This window comes from Carassius auratus, chromosome 47 (genome assembly GCF_003368295.1).
Source record: "Carassius auratus strain Wakin chromosome 47, ASM336829v1, whole genome shotgun sequence".
In the NCBI taxonomy this organism is placed as follows: Eukaryota; Metazoa; Chordata; class Actinopteri; order Cypriniformes; family Cyprinidae; genus Carassius; species Carassius auratus.
In genome coordinates, this window is record NC_039289.1 from 6,578,692 (window position 1) to 6,597,460 (window position 18,769).

General features: G+C 38.8%; 1 protein-coding gene across 1 annotated transcript; it reads left to right on the forward strand.

The window, feature by feature from the left end:
* Nucleotides 1-15,954: 15,954 nt before the first annotated feature.
* Nucleotides 15,955-18,300, forward strand: LOC113064933 (uncharacterized). Its single transcript, XM_026235949.1, has 2 exons — nucleotides 15,955-16,144; nucleotides 16,894-18,300. The coding sequence occupies exon 2, from the start codon at nucleotides 16,898-16,900 to the stop codon at nucleotides 17,879-17,881; it is 984 nt and encodes a 327-aa protein (XP_026091734.1). The 5' UTR covers nucleotides 15,955-16,144; nucleotides 16,894-16,897; the 3' UTR covers nucleotides 17,882-18,300.
* Nucleotides 18,301-18,769: the final 469 nt, after the last annotated feature.

Consider the following 18,769-nt stretch of genomic DNA (forward strand, 5'->3'; position numbering starts at 1 on the left):
AAAAAAATTATACATAGATTTTTTTATTTTTGAGTACATATGAAATGATCTTGTGTAATGTAAACAAGTTTTGGAAGAGAATTTGCTTGAAATAGCAATATCTAAAAAGGTGCTTTCCCTAAACAGAAATAAACACAATTCCAAAGGGATTTCCCTCAGATTTTCCCCTCAAACATGAGACAATGGAGAGTGTCCTAAATCAAACACATACATATGTGAAATTCAAAATTATACAAAATGTATACGTCTATAACAAAAATATTTAAGCATAAATCATGAGGGAAAAAAAATTACAGCATAGAGCATCTAAAATATTGACTGGTGATCCTATTTTTATAAGAAAAATACTAAATATTAATAATCACAAAGTGCACTGTTAAGACGTTATAAAAGTCATAAAAAAGAGGACAACATAGAGAGCGCTGTCAGCTTATGTGTGTGTGTGTGTGTGTGTGTGTGTGTGTCTGTGTGTGTGTGTATGTATACATACATAAATATGGTTTATATTATTTACAGTTTGTTAAACAAGCTATGTATATCACATTGCAAACGAAAGGTTAAATTTAATGCATCGCATCATTAAGCCTTCAGTTCTGACTCAGGTTGGTTTTCTAACCAATCGGACTGTTTTCTACTTAGCGGACGATCAAAAATCCCCAAAATCCCACTAAAAATTTCTGACTGTAACTCCTCCTTTTTATTATGTCAACTTCTATGTGTGTGTATATATCTGAATATATACATAACATAGACGTTGACATATTTTGGTGACAAATAAATAAATACTATATATATATATATATATATATATATATATATATATATATATATATATATGGAAAGTACTCCTACCCCCTTAAATGTTTCACTCTTTGTTATATTGCAGCCATTTGCTAAAATCATTTGTTCATTTTTTTTCCTCATTAACGTACACACAGCACCCCATATTGCCAGAAATAAACTGAATTCTTGACACTTTTGCAGATTTATTAAAAAAGAAAAACTTAAATATCACATGGTCCTAAGTACTCAGACCCTTTGCTGTGACACTCATATGCAGGGCTGTTCAAATCTTTTTTGATCAGCTCCAACCCTGATCAAACTCACCTACCTGTCATTTTCTAATGATCCCAAAGACATTGACTAATGGCTCAGGTGAGTTTGTCAAATGAACTGCCTGAAGAGCTCAGAGACAGAATTGTGGCAAGGCACAAATCTGGCCAAGGTTACAAAACAATTTCTGCTGCACTTAAGGTTTCTAAGAGTGGTCTCCAAAGTCCTTAAATGGAAGATGTTTGGGATGACCAAAACCAGCCAAAAGAAATAAAATAAAGTCCTCTGTGACATCTTGACATCTCAGCCCTCTAAATATATAGGCTCATTTACCCTATAAATAGACCAACGCACCAATAAAAACAAGTCTTTTTTTTTTTTACAAATTTTAAATTAAGATGGGTATTTGGCAATAACGAAATTAAGGGGGCTTTCATACTTGGTCCGAACCCGAGTTCGGTTGCTCCCCCTGCCCCCGCTGGACTGTGTTCATATTATAATATTTGAGTCCGAACCGCGGTTCGCTTGCGTCATCAGGCCAGCAGCTGTTTACCTGTTGCTTGGAGAAGGTGGCAAATGCATAACATTACTCTCGGCACTTTTATGTATTACGTTTTTGAACTGTTCGTTTTGTTGATAAAGCTTCAGTACATAATGGCACTTGCGTCAGTCTTACGAATGTACTGAAAATGCTCTAAAGAACGTTGAAGGCGAACATAAACGAGATCAAATATTTTCAAAGAATTTGTCATTAAAAGTGGTTCACTTCCGCGATTTGGTACGATTGCGTTCACATAAGCAGCGAACCGTACCAGAGTTCACATGAAGCGTACCCCAGGCCACCGTTTTTAAGCGGACACGGGTACTGTTCGCGGGTGCACATCCGAGTACGGAAGACAGCGTTCACATCATCCTAACAAACCGAACTCTGACATCAATCGAACCCAGGTGCGCACCAAAAGTGCTAGTGTGAAAGCACCCTAAGATAAAGTCTCCATCGGATTTGCCTCACCACTAGCAGCTGACATTTAATAAAAGAATAATGCCAACATTAGCGTAAATACTCAGTCCACATTATGCATTTAAGACTCAATGAATATTTAGTTATTTAAAAACCTTTACTCACAGAGATTAGGCTAAGCCTACATGTTTTTGTGGAGGAACATGATTGAATCCACTGTAAATAATAAAATCAGGCTATTGAAATAATGTGATGTTGACAAATTCATATTTTGCATTTCACAATGCACAAGCCATTTTTTTATTGTTTCTCGCTAATCAAAATTTGTTTCTATATGTATGTATGCAGTGCAATAATGTATTTGCATTCGAGGTAGTAAAACATTACTAAATATCTAGTTAAATGAAGGATTAAATGAACACTGTGGAGATTCACAAAGCACTTCTTCTGCTTACTGAAGCCTTTCATCTTTAATGTCCATAGCAGGTTTACATCACATCATCTTCCTTTCACAATGGTAAATTAGAGTTTCATACATGTAACCTGTAATCCACTAGTCTCATAATGGTATGTTAGCATCATGTCTCTTTTATTAACTCTTCTGGAATTTGACAGGAGAAAGTAGCCAATGAAAAGGCATTGCATATTTTGCATATTTTATTGCATTTTTGGTTGATAATAAACATGACTAATATTATTTACAGTTTGTTAAACAAACCTTGTATACCATATTGCAAAAGGTTAAGTGCATTGCATCATTAAGCCTTCAGTTCTGACTCAGGTTGGTTTTCTAATCAGACTTGTTTTTTGCTTAGTGGACCATCAAAAATCCCCAAAATCCCACTAAAAATTTCTAACTGTAACTCCTCCTTCATTTTGTTGACTGTATTGCCCCAGTGATTTAAGCCCGAAGGCCTCAGATCAAAAGGTTAGTGACTGTACAGATTTGTTCATGCAGTCCCACATAATTATGACTTTGTTCCTTGTATTCACATCACTCAAAAAATTAATTAATTATCCTTAATTACTTACTACTTACTCTATAGACCAATAATCTCTATAGACACTATAGACCAATAATCATCTATCGATTACAAAATGAAAAAAAAAGTGTTTGGTCCCTGCTCAGCGTGTGCAGTGGGGAGCACCAATAGAGATACTACTTGCGCTCTTAAAGGAGTAGAGAGCACTCCAAAGCCGTATCTCGGTTTCAAAATGACTTTGCAGTGATTAAGCCCAAACTCAAGGCATGAAGCTCTTACTGACAGCGCTTATCAGACACCCATTCACTTAACTGTTGCCAAAGCAAGGAGAAGGCCCATTTTAAGCGATAAGGGCCGCAAGTCATCTGAACTGAGCGGCTTAAATGGGGGCCATTTTAGGGCCCCTAGGACCATGGATAAGTCCCAAGGATTCAGTCTCCTCACACCCTTCAGAAATGTAACGACCAAGTCGTTTCTGCCTATTGAATGGCCGGCCTCAAGAGATTGATTCGCTGTGATGGCTGCCACATATACTTTATGTGTGGATGGGGCATACCCCTTATCCAGCAACTCTTGCAGAGAGGTCAGCATGCAGGACACGTCACATGAAAATGGGTCCAATTGTCGTGCAGAGCACCAGTTGAGGAATACTGACCATTTCTGGCATTTCTGACTCACCTGATGATCTGGGGAATCAGGGCGATAGGAGGAAACACATACAGGCGAGCCCTGGGCCAGTCGTGGGCCAGCGTGTGTTGAGAAAAATATTGGGCAATGAGAGTTGTCTTCCAAGGCAAAGAGGTCGACCTTTGCCTTCTGGACAGCATTAATAATGATATAAGACACCACTGTCATGCTGTCTGAATGAACTAGGACGTGGTGGCATTTAATGGCTGGAAAGAAGGATATTAGGGCTAAGGAGACGACAAACGTTTCCAGTCAGTCAGTATATAGGCATCTCTGCTGAGCTGTCCAAGAGCCAAATGCCAGATTGCCCTCCAACAGCACGCCCCACCCTGAGTTGGACACGTCGTTGTGATCACCTTCCTTCTGGAGGCCACATCCATCCTCACTCCTGTCTGAAACAGGTGAGTGGTCTTCCAGGGGGCCACAGCTTCGATACAGCAGTGGTCCACCCTGACCGGAAATTTCTTTAACCGCCAAAAGAGTGGGATGGGACTCAGGCTTTTAGCCAAAATTGGAGGGGCAGCATGTGGAGCAGGCCCAGTGGATTCCAAACGGAAGGACTGCATACTGATAGGCCACTCCCACTCCCCAAATCTCAAGAATCTGTAATGGGGAGTCTTCTGTAATAGGGAGCTATGTGGATGGGAAAGTAAGCATCTTTCTAATCCATGGTCAAAAACCAATCCACCAGGGAAATATGCGTGAGAATCTTTTTGACTGACATCACCCTGAACGACCGGTGCAAAAGTGAGCTGTTCAGATGACTGAGATCTAGAATGGGTCTGAGCCCGCTGTCTCTCTTTGGGACGAGGAAATTGTACTGCAGGACATCACCTCCTGAAAACGAAACTCCATCTTTCAAGCAGTTTTTTGGTGTGTTCCTGCTAAGGCGAGAACAGAGCCCCTCTTTTTCCTCTCTCGGGTCCAGCACAACTTGTGGGCTTACTCACGGCGATTAAGGTCCGCATAGAATTGAAGCACTGTAGGATTTTTGGAGAGGTGCACATCAGGCTACGGCATAGGCAACGGTTAAGGAGGAGTATCTATGTGTAGGCTACAGTGAAGGTTTGACACAGAAGTATAAATCAGCCTTAACGCATACAGCACAATAACATTATGTGGGGGATATTTTTTAATTCTAATGACGGAAAAATCACACCTTTTCTGTCGTAAAATAATGTGCGAAAAATGACGCAAACAGATTTTTTCTTGTGCACAGCTTGTTACAGAACCTAGCTATGATTGGCCAATTGCAGTATTCATGAATTATCTATCATTCATTATCTTTCATTCATTTAATAATCTTACATTTCATTTGCATAGTAAGTTTGGCATAATACACATTATTTACCCAAAGGGGATGGTGGTTTTACTGCTTTTTGTCATTTTTTTCAACCTTGGGGATGCCAACCCCCAAAATCCCCCCTCAATTAGAGCCCTCTTTCTTGATAAAGCTGCTGTGAAAACATGGGAAAAGTTGACGAGGAAGAAGTTCGGGTGATGCGTTCTTTACAAAGGTGGATCAAAATACTTCATTGCACCATCTATAGTGCATTGTGACTGGATGTTTACACTGTCAATAGGAGACAAACCAATGGGCCACTGGCTGCTCACTGTCCCTGCGTGATGGTCCTTGGCAAAAAAACAAACAAACAAATAAAAAAACCTTCTGTCAGCCCCTTAGGTGTGTCGGTCCATGGGGAATGTGATGTTTAGATAGGAGATAGGAGCTGCACTTGCATGCCCGTTTCAAAGATGGCCGCCGAGTGACATGACTTGCTGTAAATGGACTTTGGCAAAGAGAACACTGACAACACAGTGACAGACAAGACAGAGTAGCTTTCAAATTTTGTCATATTGTAAGGAATCCAAACAATAAATACCATTTTGTTACTCTTTAATGTTTCATGGTAGATCGCTATAACACCTCAGCAGTGTTTGGAATAACGGTGTTTAAAAGAACGGCGTTAGGTAACGACGTTATTTTTTCAGTAACGGGGTAATCTAACTAATTACTTTTCCCTTCTTTACAACGCCGTTAACGTTACTGAATGTTAAATGCGGTGCGTTACGATGCATTGATTTAATAAACTATGCAATCCGAACGCACCCCTTGCTCACACAGCGAGTGAGCAGGTGGGTTAAAGGGGGGTTGAAATGCTCATTTTCACTCAATCTCCAGTTAATCTTGAGTACCTATAGAGTAGTACTGCATCCTTCATATCTCCAAAAAGTCTTTAGTTTTATTATATTTATAAGAGAAAAATAGTCTGTGCTGATTTTTTCCGGAAAAACACGAGCGTCTGGAGGCGTGACGTGTGGGCGGACCTAAAGAATCACGATCGTGAGTAGGCTTTTGCGTTGAGAGCGTTTGGAAGTTGTGACATTACCGTGAGGAAAAAAACATCATCCAAAACAAACCATGGCTTACAGTCAGATTCAGCCGTTTATTTGTGATCCAGAATCAGATCCTGAGGCTGAAATTGAACAAGAGCAGCAGCAGCAATGACTACAGCAGGACATCTGTATGTGGTATGTATTGAAACTGTATATATTTGCTTAGCGGTTTTGGAAAATGACTAAGTTCCACTTTATGTTTTTTTTTTTTTTTTTTAAGGTGTACACGTGGAAAGTGCAGTTTGATGACAACATCGCATGTTGTTTACTTTATGTGCTTACGCACCGATAGCTAAGTTAACAACACAGAGATATTTGAAGCAGTTTTACTCACCGCCTGCGGTTCCAACACACGATCGTGACCCTTTTTCGTTGGGATTGCATTATCCTTAAGAAATAAACGATATGCAAATCTGGCGTCAAACTGGGCCTTGTTTGTAAAACAAGCATCTTCGAAATGCAGGGAACAAACAAAAACACTTGCACAACTCCGTCGATGCTCTGTAAAAATAAACTCAGTCCACTGGTCCCTTAATGTTTTTTTTTTTTTTTTTTGGTAATCTGTGCAGGGTTGTCTTGCCCTCGCAACCAAAAACACACTTCTTTTGTGACATTTCGCGACGCTCTCACTCTGATCAGTGACTGTGCGTTCACACCGCCGGTGTCGAGAGCGTCAGAAATCGCTCTTGCCACTCTGCTCACGACGCTGCAGAAAGATTCGAGAGCGCTCAGATGCTCTGACGTAAATCGAATGCTTATTTTGTATTTAAAGTGGCCGCAAAGCAAACAAGCTTGTTGATCTCGTGCAGACTAACCACAAGGGGGGTGACGTTATAAATTAGTCTCATTAAATACTGTTGTGGACGAAATATTAAGATCCTTTACTTAAATTGAACAATCTCAGACACCTTGGTCCACGTATCACTTTTAATTTATTTTTTATGTCCCTGTACGCAAAAAGGGACACATCATAGATTATTGCAAACGCGAAACAGCAATAATCAACCTGTCCTCCATTGTGCTTGGGAACTAATGTGGTCAGAGCTGCATTCTCTGGAATCCTCTCAAGCGGTTGACTTCTACGTTTCGATTGGTTGCTGCCCAACCGCGTCATAGCTCATTACCATAAAGTTGCCTAGATTTCAACTCTGCTAGACGCTCTCAACGGCCAAGTCGCGCCGCGCCGCTGCTCGACACCGGCTTACATTGAAAATGAATGACTTCCGGCCACTTTGACGTTATTGTCTCTGCTCCGCTCTGCTCTACAGGAGCTCGCGCTCTTCCGGCAGAAGTGCCCTCAGGACCCATATAAGGAAATTCCGCTCCATTTAACGTCACACAGACACATACTCTTGTAACAAACCGGAAGAAGTATTTTTGGAACAGAAATACTCCATCAAACGTACAACTTAATTTTTTAAACTTTGTCCATGTTTAGCATGGGAATCCAACTCTTTAACAATATAAAAAACTCAGTATGCATGAAATAGCATTTCACCCCCCCCCCCCTTAATGACGAGATAAGCGATTATGATTGGCTAAGGCAGAGTCATGTGTTTCATGGTAGCCAATCAGAGCCAGTGTTTTTACACACATGCCGGCACACACGGCAGCGCCAGCGGCGCCAAACACACACACACACACACACACACACAACAGCTACACAGAGATTCACAGCAGTAGCAGAAATGGCGAGCCAGGAGCAATCCGATGAAAAGTTGGCATTTTCAAGGTGGAGATATAAGCGCTACTTCAAATTCATTGTGGTCAAAGGCAAGAATGTGCATGTAATGTGTACATGTAATGTGTACATGTAATGTGTGACACGCATCTACAAGTGGCCAAAAACACTTTTCTTACAAAGATAATACTTGAAGTGCAGAATAAAACTCTTGCTGTCTGTTGACGTGCAATAAATATCGAAAGTTATGTACGAAAACCGGTCTATTCTACTCATTTCAACTGACTTGTGAAAACTGAAAAAAATAAAAAAAATACAAATTCTCTGACATATAGCAACTTTTTTTATTACAGTAACGCAAATAGTTACTTTCCCTGGTAACGAGTTACTTTTATTATAGAGTAATTCAGTTACTAACTCAGTTACTTTTTGGAACAAGTAGTGAGTAACTATAACTAATTACTTTTTTAAAGTAACGTTCCCAACAGTGCACCTCAGTTCAAGCAGCACTGATCATCTCTTCCTCTTTACTAGTTATAGCACGAAATAAACATGAATGAACAGAAGGTATCTTTTTTCAACTGAGGAAAGACGTCATACACCCCATTTTTCAAGTTCAAGTCCAACGTTTACCTACTCTCCTGTCTGGTTTGTTTTTCGGACAAAAAGGGCAGATTTGGCATTATGATTGGTTGATTGCTTGTCAATCAAACTCCCTGCAAAGGGTCAGTTAAGTGGTTACAAAATGTGCAGTCATGTTACTATAGCTCATTTTAATTAATTAAACTGAAGAAGCAAAACAATTATATATAGATTTTTTATTTTTGAGTACATATGAAATGATCTTGTGTAATGTAAACAAGTTTTGGAAGAGAATTTGCTTGAAATAGCACTAGAAGTAAGGGGAAAAAAAATCTAAAAAGGTGCTTTCCCTAAACAGAAATAAACACAATTCCAAAGGGATTTCCCTCAGATTTTCCCCTCAAACATGAGACAATGGAGAGTGTCCTAAATCAAACACATAAATATGTGAAATTCAAAATTATACAAAATGTATACGTCTATAACAAAAATATTTAAGCATAAATCATGAGGGAAAAAAATTACAGCATAGAGCACCTAAAATATTGAATGGTGACGCTATTTTTATAAGAAAAATACTAAATATTAATAATCACAAAGTGCACTGTTAAGACGTAATAAAAGTCATAAAAAAAGAGGACAACATAGAGAGCATTGTCAGCTTATGTGTGTGTGTATGTATGTATATATATATATATATATATATATATATATTATATATATATATATATATATATATATATATATATATATATATAAATTATAAATATTCAGGTGCCATCAAACCAATGAAAATCTTTTTTGCATATTTATTATATTTTTGGTTGATAATAAATATGGTTTATATTATTTACAGTTTGTTAAACAAGCTATGTATATCACATTGCAAACGAAAGGTTAAATTTAGTGCATCGCATCATTAAGCCTTCAGTTCTGACTCAGGTTGGTTTTTCAAACCAATCGGACTGTTTTTTACTTAGCAGTCAATCAAAACTCCCCAAAATCCCACTAAAACTTTCTGACTGTAACTCCTCCTTCTTTTTATTATGTCAACTTCTATGTGTGTGTATATATCTGAATATATACACACACATAGAAGTTGACATATTTTGGTGACAAAAAAATAAATAAAGAATATTTATTTATTTATATATACACACACATATACATATATACATATATATATATATATATATATATACGGAAAGTACTCAGACCCCCTTAAATGTTTCACTCTTTGTTATATTGCAGCCATTTGCTAAAATCATTTGTTCATTTTTTTTCCTCATTAACGTACACACAGCACCCCATATTGACAGAAATAAACTGAATTCTTGACACTTTTGCAGATTTATTAAAAAAGAAAAACTTAAATATCACATGGTCCTAAGTACTCAGACCCTTTGCTGTGACACTTATATGCAGGGCTGTTCAAATCTTTTTTGATCAGCTCCAACCCTGATCAAACTCACCTACCTGTCATTTTCTAATGATCCCAAAGACATTGACTAACAGGCTCAGGTGAGTTTGTCAAAGGAACTGCCTGAAGAGCTCAGAGACAGAATTGTGGCAAGGCACAGATCTGGCCAAGGTTACAAAACAATTTCTGCTGCACTTAAGGTTTCTAAGAGTGGTCTCCAAAGTCCTTAAATGGAAGATGTTTGGGATGACCAAAACCGGCCAAAAGAAATAAAATAAAGTCCTCTGTGACATCTTAACATCTCAGCCCTCTAAATATATACGCTCATTTACCCTATAAATAGACCAACGCACCAATAAAAACAAGTCTTTTTTTTTTTACAAATTTTAAATTAAGATGGGTATTTGGCAATAACGAAATTAAGGGGGCTTTCATACTTGGTCCGAACCCGAGTTCGGTTGCTCAACTGTTTACCTGTTGCTTGGAGAAGGTGGCAAATGCATAACATTACTCTCGGCAGTTTTATGTATTATGTTTTTGAACTGTTCGTTTTGTTGATAAAGCTTCAGTACATAACGGCACTTGCGTCAGTCTTACGAATGTACTGAAAATGCTCTAAAGAACGTTGAAGGCGAACATAAACGAGATGTACAGCTCTCTGCTTGCAGCGCGTCAGTCACGCTCATCAGGAAAGTGAGTGAAACAAACACACATTTTCATCAAATAATTTGTCATTAAAAGTGGTTCACTTCCACGATTTGGTACGATTGCGTTCACATAAGCAGCGAACCGTACCAGAGTTCACATGAAGCGTACCCCAGGCCACCGTTTTTAAGCGGATACGGTTCGCGGGTGCACATCCGAGTACGGAAGACAGCGTTCACATCATCCTAACGAACCGAACTCTGACATCAATCGAACCCGGGTGCGCACCAAAAGTGCTAGTGTGAAAGCACCCTAAGATAAAGTCTCCATCGGATTTGCCTCACCACCAGCAGCTGACATTTAATAAAAGAATAATGCCAACATTAGCCTAAATACTCAGTCCACATTATGCATTTAAGACTCAATGAATATTTAGTTATTTAAAAACCTTTACTCACAGAGATTAGGCTAAGCCTACATGTTTTTGTGGAGGAACATGATTGAATCCACTGTATATGTCTTCAGCGCGTTCCTGCCCTCACTGATGGTGCATCATTATTCACTTATTATTCTCATTATTAACATGGTCAAAACTTTTCCACACCTCAGACTTCACTTTAGTTGCTGGTCCAACCAAAACCTAATCGCCAGAGGCAAGCCTCCGTTACACCTACTGTACTCAGCATCCATTTTCGTGCTAAATGAAACGCATCACATGACCGCTAGTTTATCTTGCAAACCAGAGCTCAAGCCCGAGCCCGGCTCGAGCCCGCGTAAGATGATATAAATTAAGCCCAAACGGACAAAGATCTTCAGCTCGACATGAAAGCCCCAATGGAGTTTGCTAAAAAAAAACACCTTAAATATTCTCTGGTCTGATGAGACCAAGATTGGCCTTAATTCTATGTGGAATATGTGGAGAAAACCAGGCACTGCCCATCCTCGGTCCAATACAGTCCCAACAGTGAAGCATGGTGGTGGCAGCATCATGCTGTGGGGGTGTTTTTCAGCTGCAGGGACAGGACGACTGGTTGCAAACAAGGGAAAGAAGAATGCGGCCGAGTACAGGGATATCCTGGATGAAAACTTCTCCAGTGTGCTCAGGACCTCAGACTGGGCCGAAGGTTCACCTTCCTACAAGACAATGACCCTAAGCACACAGCTAAAATAACATTTAAACCTAATTGAGCATCTCTGGAGTGACCTGAAAATGGCTGTTCACCAACGTTTACCATCCAGCCTGACAGAACTGGAGAGGATCTGCAAGGAGGAATGGCAGAGGATCCCCAAATCCAGGTGTGAAAACTTGTTGCATCTTTTCCAAAAAGACTCTTGGCTGTATTAGATCAAAAGGGTGCTTCTACTAAATACTGAGCAAAGGGTCTGAATACTTTGGGGCATGTGATATTTAAGTTTTTCTTTTTTAATAAATCTGCAAAAATGTCAATTCTGTGTTTTTTCTGTCAATATGGGGTGCTGTGTGTACATTGAGGGAAAAAAATAACAAATTATTTTAGCAAATGGCTGCAATATAACAAACAGTGAAAATTTTAAGGGGGTCTGAATATTTTCCGTACCTACTATCTATATATGTAATATGCAATTCACATTTTTTTTTCACCAAAATATTGTCCTGGTGTATTTTCTACAGGCTTATATGTTTCGGGCAATTGTGTGTGCATATTAATAATTAAGCATCTTCAAATGGAAAGGTTTCCTACAGCGGACTGAAAAGTTGAGATGATGATGTTTTATTATGCCTTAATCTTGCTGTCATGTATCGTTTTCACTTCTCCTTTTTGTTTAATGGAAATAGATATAACGATATGCCACAACAATCTAACTTAAGCCAGGAAGTTTACTAGCGCTAAAAGTGTCTGAGAACAGCATTAGGTGTGAAGAAGACTGGCCCCATCGGCCTGTACAAGGTGCAAATGAAAACCTATCTCTCAGATAACTACATGGAGGACATCTAATGTTAAAAGTTTTTATGTATTTTTATTGGATGCTAACACAAATGCTGCTGTTTTAGGTCGTTTCAATGCTCTTCAAATAGAGCTCCATCTAGTGGCAGCCAAAGACCCTGCAGCTTAATTAGCATCCATTCAACTGCTGCAAGACCATTTCAAAGGCCTACAATGGCCCAATCTTCCTCATTTCATATCATGACCCCTTTAACGTCTCAAATCAAAGGATTCCTCTCATGGTGGCCCCTGCATTTAGGATATAACAACTCGGTGGGCAGCACTGAAGCCATGAAGGAGGTTTGACTGCACATACATGTGTGTGTGTGAGATAACGCGTCTCAAGTCCTATCAAGCACATCTATTTTTACACATGGCCTCTCTCAGATGCAGAGTGGTTTGCAAGATGAGAGGAGACCAAGACCTGCAGAGCCATTGTGACCAGTTGACCAGGTTGCTATTGGCAATGCTCCATTACAGTTTAACCGTTGCCCCAAGACTGTCAAACCGCAACGAGTGCTCATATCTCGCTCTGAAAGCCTCGTCGCATGCGGTTCCACAGGTGCTGATGGAGACCTAGTGAAGGGTCTGTTGATAGCCATCACCTTGATAGTGATCTGAAATCAATCAGAACAAAGAGTATATATTTAATTACACGAAAAGACAAAACAGCAGGTTGCATATTGTAAATGCATGCATATGGTCTTAATGAGAGCAGAAAATGGAATTGTACTACATGTGTGGTATATTTATATGCGACTTCAGTAGTTTAAAAGTCAAGTATGTAGCAAACTCATCATTAAAGGACAAAAATCTTCAAAATATCAAAATATGTAATTTTAGGTGTGTGTGTGTGTGTGTATATATATATATATATATATACACACAATCTTGTTGCAACAATTTTCAGACTTTAATTAGCTTGATGTTATAATTTTTAAGAATTTTTAAGAGAAAATAAATGTTCACATTTACAGAAACCGTTTTACAGAATCATTTAGACATTATGTATCACATTTATATGGCTTATGCAACCTTTGAGCATTTTGTTTTGATAGATAATCTGAAAATTATCTCAATCACTCTTAGAGGTCAAAGGTCAAACGATCCTGTTCAAAAATTTAGAATTTTTTTAGTTTTTGAAAGAAGTGGCTTAAGCTCACCTAGGCTGCATTTATTTGATCATAAATACTGAAACGATGCAATATTGCGAAATAATTGATTTTTAAATAACTGTTTTCTATTCGAATATACGTAATTTATTCCTATAGCTGAATTTTCAACATCACTACTCCAGTCTTCAGTGTCACATGATCTTTTGAAATTATACTAATACTCTGCTTTGCTGCTCAATAAATATTTATTGTTATTATTAATGTTAAACACAGTTGTGCTGCTTAATCTTTTTGTGAAAAAATTAACATATTTTCTTTAAGATTCTTTGATGGACAGAACAGCATTTATTTGAAATAGAAATTGTTTGCAAGATTATACGTTTCTTAAGTGTTGCTAAATAAGCTTTTGAATGGCAGTAAGCTCTTTTACACATAAATCTACATAAGCTGATTTGCAGCATTCATAGAGTTCAGAGGGTTCAGAATTTATCATGTAAGCATCTATATTGCATGCCTTTCTTACAAAATGCCTCAGATCGTCTCACCATCAACATTTCCTAGGCCTTTCTATCCATTCTGCCTTGATCCTCACCTTACCCTAAATTATGACTTGTTTACACACTAATGGATAAAAAGCACACAAATAACGTTGAGACCTCGCCGCTCCAAAAACCCAACATCTGATGTAAAATATCAGCAAAATCACTTCTTTTCTGGGAAGTGAGTAGGTGGCTATAAATGAGGTTTTTGGGGTATACCCCGGTCTGCTGCTCTGAAGTCGCTGCTTTAGTTTCTGTTCCGACAAACGAGTCGAAAACGGGAGAGGGGCTAGCTAAAATGAGGTCGATGTGTGGAGACACTGACAACTCAGAGACAGGAAGTGGTTTGAATTCACTTGAGAAAGAAACACGGGGTGACTGGAGTTACTGTACAGACAAACAACACAGCTGAACTGTATGCAAAAGGTGAGGCCTGCCTGTTAAAACTTCAATTTGGTCCTCCCTCTTTCACGCATGGGATTGCAGAATACTTGAAAAATGGGCCGTTTTATGTACGTTTAACAAATACAATAGGATTGATTACACCTGTTTAAGCTTGAATTCTGTGCATGCGTGTGAGAGCAATGCGCATGAGGGGGCTGTCTGCGGTAAACAAAACAGTACATCTGAATTACAGGTTATGTCCCACGTTGAAGCATTTGAGTTCTGTGGAGCTTTGAGGTTTCGTTATGAGTCACCAAGTAGAAGAAGAAGAAAAAAAAAAATCACAGTGGGATCCAACAGCTATTCGATGAGTCAACCGTTAAACATCAACAGGTACGCCGCCCCACCAACACTCTTCGCGACCACTAAGAACCCAAGCCTGAGATATATGATCCAACACCAGTTATACACCCCAACAACATCTTGTGTTTGTTAGCCAACAATAATTGGCCCATTTTTACCTTGAAATGTCAAGTGTGGCTAATTCTTCAAACCAGAGTTTTGTAACCACAAGTGATGCACCGCATTACTGATTAACTCTTACGAGTGTAATTAAGGCAATGCATCAACGTCGCATTCATCAGATTACATTTTTCCTGCATTACGCATTTAATGGTCAAGATTTTAGCTAATTTTTGGTTAGTAGCGGACCTGTCACAAGTCAAGCTTCATTAAGTTGCGCACCTGCATTAGGTTTCACTGCGACAAAGATTAGATAGTCATTATCTAGAACACAAAAACTTTTCTTTTTTTTTCATGCAAGTCACTGTTAGGGTTAGGGTTAGGGTTAATGTATACTTTTTAACCTCAACTGAGAGTTTGTTTTACATAATCTTAACCACGTTTCAGTGTTTACTGTGCTTCAACTTCTTATAATTGGTCGATTGACACACTTTCTAAAGGAATTAGGTTGGCTAGGAAATGATGAATAATTATGAGAAATGATGCTGTTTGCATTTGGCATATGTTAATCATAGTTAAGTACAAATTAAAGCAGAATATAATAAATAAAACTTAATGATACACATGTGACCATACCGGCATATGCTATTTGAATTAGTACTGGAAAAAATCCAGTACAATTTCTGACCTCAATGTGAAGATACAACCAAATTGACAGGCCTCAGTGCTGTATGTTTGGCTAGTCTAAATAATGTGCTAATTTTGGCTCTTACAGCATGCATGACATTAAAATAAAATGTCTAAATAAAATGTCAATAAATAAATTCTATATAAAAAAGAATGCATGGGATGTGAAATTTAATTAAAAAAAGGTTTAGATCCAAGCAAAAGAACGAAACTCGATGGAAGACGAAGCGTAAACAAAAATGAAAACAAAACATCAAGATGCTGAGTGTGCTAGGACTAATTTCTTTTATTCATTCTTTTAAAAAGTAGAACAAACAAAAAAGTGAGTCATAACTTAAACCACTGGTTTGAGATACTTGTTTGCGAGTCTCCGCCTCCATATCTGAGGAAGGAAGATGTGGTCCTCACCTACGACAGCTCCTTTCATGCAATAGGCATATGTGTGCATATCACATATGCCACCTTGATTGCCATTGGTTGAGAGAGCGTCTTTGCATGTTTCCAGCCAAGGATATTTAGTTTTAAGCTGATGTCCTTTAATCCATCAACACTTTCAATTATCATTCCTGTGACAGCGCCGAAAGGTAAGGTAAAGCAAATTTTCCTTGCACTGGTTGTCCTCAGTTTGTAAAGTTAGTATTTAGTATTCTGTGTGCGGATTAAAAGTATCAAATTCATTAAATAACTTAGTTAAATTCTGGATTGATATATCTGAATTGTTGCAAGAAACTGTGGCAGTTTTCATATATACCAAACATATTGCTTTCGGAGAGAAGAGAAAAAAAAGCCACCATTTGACGTTAAGTCAATTTTGCACATGCAATGTTGTCACAACCTTCAAATCGTCTTGCTTTTAGCAAGTGAAAAACTAAGATCTTGATTCATCGTTGACCTCAAAAATGTTTCTTATCAGCCAGCGTTGGATGCATTAGATCCAATCAAACATCGTCTTTAACTGAGCATGTCACATTTCTTGCAAACTATTTCATTTTACACATTTAAAATTAGGATTTGCCCACTACATTTCCTTGTTAGGCTGACATGTCATTGTCTCATGTCTATTTTTACCCTCATTTTGACAGGAAACTGCACTATGAGCACTAATAAGTGGTAATGAATTTGTTGCATTTAAAAGTGCAGGTGCCTTATCACATGCAAGAGGAAAAATCCTGAGCTTTTGCATCATTCTTCTTAAATTCTCACGTGAATAGAATTTAAGAAGAATGATGAAAAATAGACAATCACTGCAGTTCTCAAGCCTAAAAGTGAATTTATTTATTTTTTACATTTTGACGCTGGGGTCTCCAGAACATCAAGTTCTTTATCTTTCCAGAACAATGAGTACCATGAAAAGTCCCAAGCAACTAGCAGACTCTTGTCTCCCCTCCTCCACGGGAGAGATCACGACAAGCAAAGACAACCCTGAAAGCTTAAGAAGGCTTCTTCCACTCACCGGCTCATCCGTTCTGGCACAGCGACTGTTCCACCTCCAGTCATACCGCAATCCGCTATTACCCAATAGACGACGTAAACGTGAGATGACTCCCACTGAGAAAAAGGACGCGTCGTATTGGGTGAAACGGAAGAAGAACAACGAGGCCGCCAAGCGTTCCAGAGAGAAGCGGCGAATCAACGACTTCATGCTGGAGGGACAACTTCTGGCACTGAGCGAGGAGAATGCCCAGCTCCGGGCCGAGGTGTTGAGTTTGCAGTATCACATGGGGAATGGGCGAAGTTTGGATGTCAATCAACCCACTGTGCCCTTCAACTATCCCATTTCATCCCATCTCAAGCCTTCCATGTGGGGTTTGCCTCCTGGTACTGCTCCTCTTCCAGCAGAAGCTCCAGAGCTGTACCACTCTTGGCATGGCTCATCTCCATTCATCTCGCCCCTAAGAGTGCCTCCTAAAAGTGCCAACCTACCATCACAGATTAGCCATTTGGAAAACAATGCTAACCCAGTAGAGGCAGACGCAGCATCTCACTCACAGGTCACTTCCAGCAACGACCCACCAAGACACCCACAACGGTTTCCATCCCCGAGAGCATCTGCAGCCTCACCACCCCCTCCTCAGCCGCTGCCTGGGTTGAGCCAGTCTGCCACCCAACACAGCAACCAGATGTTACCTTGGGGCTCGTCTTCTTTGCGTCCATCTCCCCTTCATCCCAGCTGGCCACTGTCCTTCCCTATGTCACTACGAGACACAGACGGCTCTCATAATGGCGTAAGGTCCCTCTGGAACTTCAACAGCAGGTACTGCATGCTGTCTGCCGAGATCTCAGGACAGCTCAGAAGAATCTTTTGCCCGGAGAACTCTTAGCCAACAAGAATGCTGCCTGAACAGTTTTACATTGTGATAGTAACCTGCTAAAAGGGATCGTTCACCCAAAAATGAACTGTAGATTTACTCACCATCATGTTGCTCCAAAGATGTATGACTTTTGTTCATTTGTAGGACACACATATTTTTGTGTTTTTTTTTTTTGTCCATTCAGTAAAAGTAATTGGGGTCCATTGTTGGTTTTGGACCTCACTGACTTTTCATTCTATTGACAAAAATAGTTTTTCAAACTTGTGTTCCACTAAAGAAAGAATACCCAGGAAACAACAGGGGTGAACTTTTTCTTTAATATATTAGCTGTGCTTAATGTAGTGATGTGCAAGGCCTAGAAAGTGAGAGATAAACCATGACTTGGAGAATACAAAAGAAATAATTTTGCAAATATGTGGCCACTTGCAATAAAAGTAGCTCATCATTTTTTTTACTCTCATTTCCCTTATTTGCTTATATATAAATCTTATTCAAGTTTGGGAATCTACACTATATATATATATATATATATATATATATATATATATATATATATATATATATATATATATATATCTCTCACATGCACATCATTGATCTAATGGAAATTATTATTGGTATTCACCTTGCCTGTGTGAAATACCAGTTCTAAAACATCGAAAACCGTTATGCATTCGTAATGTTCCACGTAAAGGAAAAACAGAAGAATAAGAAAAAAAAGAATTACGTGGCTGCTGCAACACACACACACACACACACACACACACAGAGACACACACACACATACATACAAAGTAACAACAAAACTACAAAATTTAATTTGCTTTGGATCACTGGAATCCAACTGCTTCAGATGATTTAATACATAAAATGTGGAATGAAAACAATCATGCTAGT